Source organism: Hyposmocoma kahamanoa, unplaced genomic scaffold (genome assembly GCF_003589595.1).
Source record: "Hyposmocoma kahamanoa isolate Upper Pololo Valley unplaced genomic scaffold, ASM358959v1 93, whole genome shotgun sequence".
Classification (NCBI taxonomy): Eukaryota; Metazoa; Arthropoda; class Insecta; order Lepidoptera; family Cosmopterigidae; genus Hyposmocoma; species Hyposmocoma kahamanoa.
The window spans coordinates 5,837,870-5,843,794 of record NW_020654810.1 but is presented as its reverse complement, the minus strand read 5'-3'; the positions used below and the strand labels follow the sequence as shown (position 1 = coordinate 5,843,794).

The following is a 5,925-nucleotide window of genomic DNA, read 5'->3' as shown; positions in this document are numbered from 1 at the left end:
TCCGCGCCGACCGCCTACTCGCCAACCACTGTACTAGATAAGAGAGTGAAATTGGTATTTAAGTAGGAACATTTTTGGTAATAAAGACGGATTGAATCCACTTTAATCAAGAGTTTTCATTTGCGATCCAGATCAAGAACCTGAACAATACAGTCCACCGAACAAGAGCTAGAACAACAACAATCTCTGGTCCTTCGAGCCGGATTCGAGCAAGTACCAAGCCCGGAACAGTGAAGACCGCTCGGAACTTCGTATCCTCGCAGCCCACTGCCATTTGAACCGAACAATGGTAGTCACCAGGAGCCAGGGTGACGCTGCAGACCAGGATAAGATCACTGAAGAAATTCGAGTGGAGCACGAACGTTTGCGGAGAATGGCATTGGATCCGCCGGCGTCGCCCACCGTGGCGCCAACCGAACGTGGAGGCCCATCCCTACGGGGGGAGGCCTGCGATCGTCAGACAAGGGAGCTCTACGAACCCACCGCTGGACCGTCAACTGCTATGAACCCCGCAGCCCAGTCATCACGACCGAGGTCCCCTGCATACTCGCATCGATCGACAGCGAGTGTGGCGGCGCGACTACAACTGGCAGAACTTGAAGCGGAGGAGAGGCTAGCGGAAATTCGACGAACCGAGCTACGCCTGGAAGCCGAACTAATTAAGAAAAGGTTAGCCGTGCAAGTGGCATCTATCCAAGACGAGGCAGAGAGCTTACGCGACGAGCCGCTCGCCGCCGCTGAACGAAGAGTGGACAACTGGTTCCGCAACAACCCGGCGCACGTACGGGGGGAGCGCGGCGAAACGCTTACCACCACGGAGCCCAACGAACGGACGAGACGAACTCGTTTCCACGGCTCACCTTCGCCTGTGAGAAGCCCTTCGCCTGTGAGAAGACCATCTCCCTTAAGAAGAGAACGAACAAGATCGCCTACGCCGGCCCGTACGCGTAGAGGAATAGAACAGCTGGCCGAAGCGATAGAGAAGATGGCAAGGCCGCGGCCCCGGCACGCAGGCGAGCTACCTGTCTTCTCCGGTGCACCGAGCGAGTGGCTGCCATTTAAAGCCGCTGTACGAGACGCAACGGAACTGTACGGATTGTCGGCCGCGGAGAACCTGCAACGACTGAGAGCCTGCCTGAAGGGTGAGGCCCGCGACGCTGTGGCTGCTTTACTACACGCGGCTACGGACCCGGCGATTATTATGAGGACGCTGGAGCAGTGTTTCGGGAAGCCCGAGGTGATCATCGACCGGGCACTCGATGAACTACGGAGAATGCAGAAACCGGGTGCGTCAGCCACGGAACTGAACACGTTCGCCGTGAAGCTTCAGAACGTTGTCTACGTGCTGAAAACCATAGACAAGCGTGGATTTCTGTACAACCCACTGCTGGCTCGAGAAGTGCTTGACAAGTTGAGCCCGCACATCCAGTCCCGCTGGTGCGACTACGCCGCAGACCACGAAGGAACAGCAGACCCAGAGATCGTCGTGTTATCACGTTTCCTTATGCGCGAGGCCGACAGAGCGCTGCGCTATATGTACTCGCCCGCCGCGAGTACTGCCGCAACAACGAGGAGAGAAGTAAGACCCGCGATAGTGAAAAGGAAGGTGAACGCCGTGTACACTGCCACTGAGAACGAACAAACGGACCGCTGCCCGAACTGCGGCCAACCCCACGCGCTACACCGGTGCCCGTCCTACAAAGCACTCAGTGTTGAACAGCGCTGGAACATGGTGCGAGAAAAAGGAGTGTGCTTCCGATGCGTTGAAAAACGACACCGTCGCCAATTTTGTAAGGCAAAGCTGTGCGGCGTGAACCAATGTCGCCGCCCGCACCACCCTACTCTGCACGAGGAACTGAGTCAGCCCATTGCGCAGCCTGCAGCACCGCTCACAACGCCGCCTGAAGTGACCCCACCGAACGCGCCGAAGCACCACGAGACCGTGCTATCACTGGGCACGCTACCACCGAAAGAGAAGGAAGTGCTGCTCAAAGTGGTTCCAGTCACTGTAACGGGACCACTGGGAAGTGTGGAGATATACGCACTGATGGACGAGGGCGCCACAATAACCCTCATCGACGAAGAACTGGCACAGCGCATCGGAGCGGAAGGACCCTCAACACCGTTGCGCCTACATGGAGTGAATATGACACAAGAACATCAGAGCCGAACCGTCAGCTTACAGCTGAAAGGAACAACGCAGGACAAGCCGATGAACATCCGAGCCCGCACGGTGCGTGATCTGAAGTTGCACCAGCAGTCCATACCGAGCTCGCTGCTGGAGGCAAAGCATCTACGGGACATATGGGAAGACGTGTGCTACGATCTGGCACGCCCGCTCCTCCTGATCGGCAGCGACAATTGGGAGCTGATAGTGAGTCGCGAACTACGAGTTGGTGGACGCAACCAACCAGCTGCATCCCGAACACAGTTGGGCTGGGTGGTACACGGAACCGTACCACGGAACGCCGTCCATCAACGCAACAATGTGCTGCACGTGTGGACTCCTGATCATCCACTACACGAGAACCAGCAGCACGACGACCGCCTACACGAACTGATCGAGGCACACTTCCGCATCGACGCTCTCGGCATCGCGCACAGACCGCGCGTGAGTGCTGCGGACCAACGAGCAATCGAAATGGTGAGAAGAACTATGAAGAAAGTCGATGGCGGCTACGAGGTTGGTTTGCCGTGGAAAACCGACGGAACTACGATGCCTCCGAGCTACGAGGCAGCGCTACGACGACTACGCGCCATAGAACGTAAAATGGACGCCGATCCCGCCTTCGCCGAACAGTACACCGCCCAAGTGGAGAACCTATTCAACAAAGGCTACGCGGTGCCATGCGACGGCACTGAACAAAACAGCGCTGTTAGTTGGTATCTACCACACTTTGCCGTACAGAACCCGAACAAGCCCGGTAAGCAGCGACTTGTGTTCGACGCGGCGCACAAGAACCGAGGCGTGAGCCTGAACGACCAGCTGCTGGAAGGCCCGGACCTACTGCTATCACTGCAGGGCATCCTCTTCCGATTCCGTGAAAAGCCGATCGCCGTCACCGCCGATATCCAAGAGATGTTTCTGCAGGTGAAGATCCGACCGGACGATCAACCGGCACAGCAGTTCCTGTGGAGAGGGGAGAACAGAACTGACCCACCACGATGCTTCAAAATGAGGAGCATGATATTCGGCGCAGCCAGCTCCCCATTCATGGCTCACACAGTCCGCAACCACAATGCGATCATGCACGCAGAGACCCATCCGCGAGCATTAGTGGCAATTACTCAAAGCCACTACATGGACGACCTGGTGGACAGCTACGACAGTGAACACGAAGCTCGCGCCACCATACAAGAGCTACGTGAAGTACACGCAGCGGCCAGTTTCACGCTAAGGCGCTGGAGCTCAAGCCATCCGAACGTGCTGCGCGACGTCCCGACAGAACTCAGAGCAACTACGCCCACCGCGCTCGGGACGATCGAGAGTATGGAAAACAAGATCCTGGGACTCTACTGGAACCCGCAAACAGATGAACTCGGTTTCGACACAGCCATGAACCGGGTCCCAGCCGAGGTGCGCAACCAGAGCCGCGCACCCACCAAGAGAGAAACACTCAGTGCGGTCATGTCGATCTATGACCCGCTGGGACTGCTAAGCCATTACACGATCAGAGCAAAGATCGTGCTTCAAAACCTATGGCGACTAGAAATACCATGGGACGAGCCGATCCCTGCGGAAGAAGCCGAACTCTTCGCATCCTGGCTGCGACAACTGAACGAAATCGCACGCCTGCACCTGCACCGGAACTACGCCCTGGAGAACCATGAGCACACTGAACTACATGTGTTCTGCGACGCGAGCGAACAAGCGTACGCTGCTGTGGCCTACTGGAGGGTTGTACACCAAGACGGTAGCGCGAAAGTGACCCTAGTTGGAGCAAAGGCTAAGGTGGCACCACGGCGTACACAAAGCATCCCGCGCCTTGAACTACAGGCTGCACTCATCGGAGCAAGACTCGCCGACACTATCAGGCGCGAGCACCGCATCGAGATAAAGAAGACCATCTATTGGACGGACTCATCAACCGTAGTCCACTGGGTGCGTAACGACGCGCGACGATACACTCCATTCGTTGCACATCGGCTAGGGGAGATCGCCGAACTCACGCACAAAGACGAGTGGCGTTGGCTGCCGACCGCTGACAACCCAGCCGACGATGCCACAAGACAAAGCCAGACTCCAGTACGCATGGAAGACCGATGGTTCCAAGGACCCGGATTCCTACACGAACCAGAGGACCGGTGGCCCACAGAACAGGAACCTCATGAAGATGGAGAGGAAGTCCTGCACCTGAGCCAGCAGGACGAGAGCCACTTCGACTGGATGCCTGACCCGACCCGCTTCTCGAGATTCGAGACGCTAGTAAGAGCAACCGCGAACATACTGGCTTTCACAGACATCTGCCGGAAGCGAGCGACCCGCATGGAGCTACAGCACATAGAACGCGCCGAACGAGCTCTCATGCAACGAGCACAGGAGGACGACTTTGGAGACGAGCTGAAGAGGATCAAAGCAGTTCGCCCAATCCCTAGAACGAGTCGTCTGTACAAGCTGGACCCCGTAATCGACGACGGCCTCCTGCGAGTACGAGGACGCATTGGAGCCTCAAGTGCGCCCTCCGACGCAAAACGACCTATCATCCTAGACGGTCGTCACCCCATCACGCGACTCATCGTATTGCGAGAACACGCCGCAGCAGGACACGCTAACAGAGAGCGAGTAACGAACGATCTACGACAGCGATACTGGATCATACGGCTACGACCCACCGTACGCGCCGTCGAGTATAGCTGCGCCCTCTGCCGGGTCACAAGGTCTAGGCCCAGAGCACCAGCCACAGGAGACCTGCCACGCGCCCGCCTCGATCCATTCCACCGCCCCTTCACGAACTGCGGGGTAGACTACTTCGGGCCCATTACTGTAAAAGTGGGACGCCGCCGAGAGAAAAGGTGGGGCGCACTATTTACCTGCCTCACCACACGAGCCGTTCACCTCGAGCTTGTCGCTTCTCTCTCTACGGATTCGGCACTAATGGCGTTGAGACGAATGGCAGCACGCCGCGGATGGCCGCGACTGATGTACTCAGACAACGCAACCAACTTCCGCGGCGCCGATCAAGAACTGAAAGCCGCATACGCCGAATGGGCACCCGCCCTAAGAGACGAAGGACTGACCCGGCGTATGGAATGGCGCTACATAGCACCTGGCGCCCCGAACCAAGGAGGCGCATGGGAACGCATGGTGCGCTCTGTCAAGACAGCGCTACAAGCAACGCTTCGAGAAAAGGCACCATCAGACGAAGTGCTAAGAACCCTCCTGACCGAAGCCGAGTATTCGATCAATGCTCGGCCCCTAACGCACGTGAGTGTGGACCCTCGCGACCCCGAGGCCCTCACGCCGAACCATTTTTTGCTGGGATCTTCAACGGGTCTACCGAGAACAGGACCCTGTGACGAAGCCGACAGACGAACCTGGCGTACTAGCCAAGCACTCGCAGACCAATTCTGGAGACGCTGGGTACGGGAGTACTTGCCGACCCTAGTACCGCGAGGAGAACCAGCTAGAAAGAATGACACGTCAAAACTACAAGCCGGCGACATAGTGGTTGTCGTCGACAGCACGCTACCGAGGAACGTATGGCCAATGGGAAGGGTAGAACGTACGTACCCTGGGCCTGACGGCAGCGTACGAGTCGCCGATGTCAGAACGAAGACCGGCGTCTTCAAAAGGCCAACATCGAAGCTCGTCGTCCTACTAAAGGAAGAGGAGGCTACGCAAAGCTGCGCCGGGGGGAGAGATGTTGCGGACACCGAGCTACATAATCCGCGCCGACCGCCTACTCGCCAACCACTGTACTAGAT

At 57.5% G+C, this 5,925-nt stretch overlaps 1 protein-coding gene across 1 annotated transcript; it reads left to right on the top strand.

Moving 5' to 3' along the window:
- The first annotated feature begins 286 nt into the window (after positions 1 to 286).
- On the top strand, positions 287 to 5,923 carry LOC113237630. Its single transcript, XM_026474236.1, has 3 exons — positions 287 to 1,374; positions 1,430 to 1,493; positions 2,600 to 5,923. The coding sequence occupies exons 1-3, from the start codon at positions 287 to 289 to the stop codon at positions 5,921 to 5,923; spliced, it is 4,476 nt and encodes a 1,491-aa protein (XP_026330021.1).
- Positions 5,924 to 5,925: the final 2 nt, after the last annotated feature.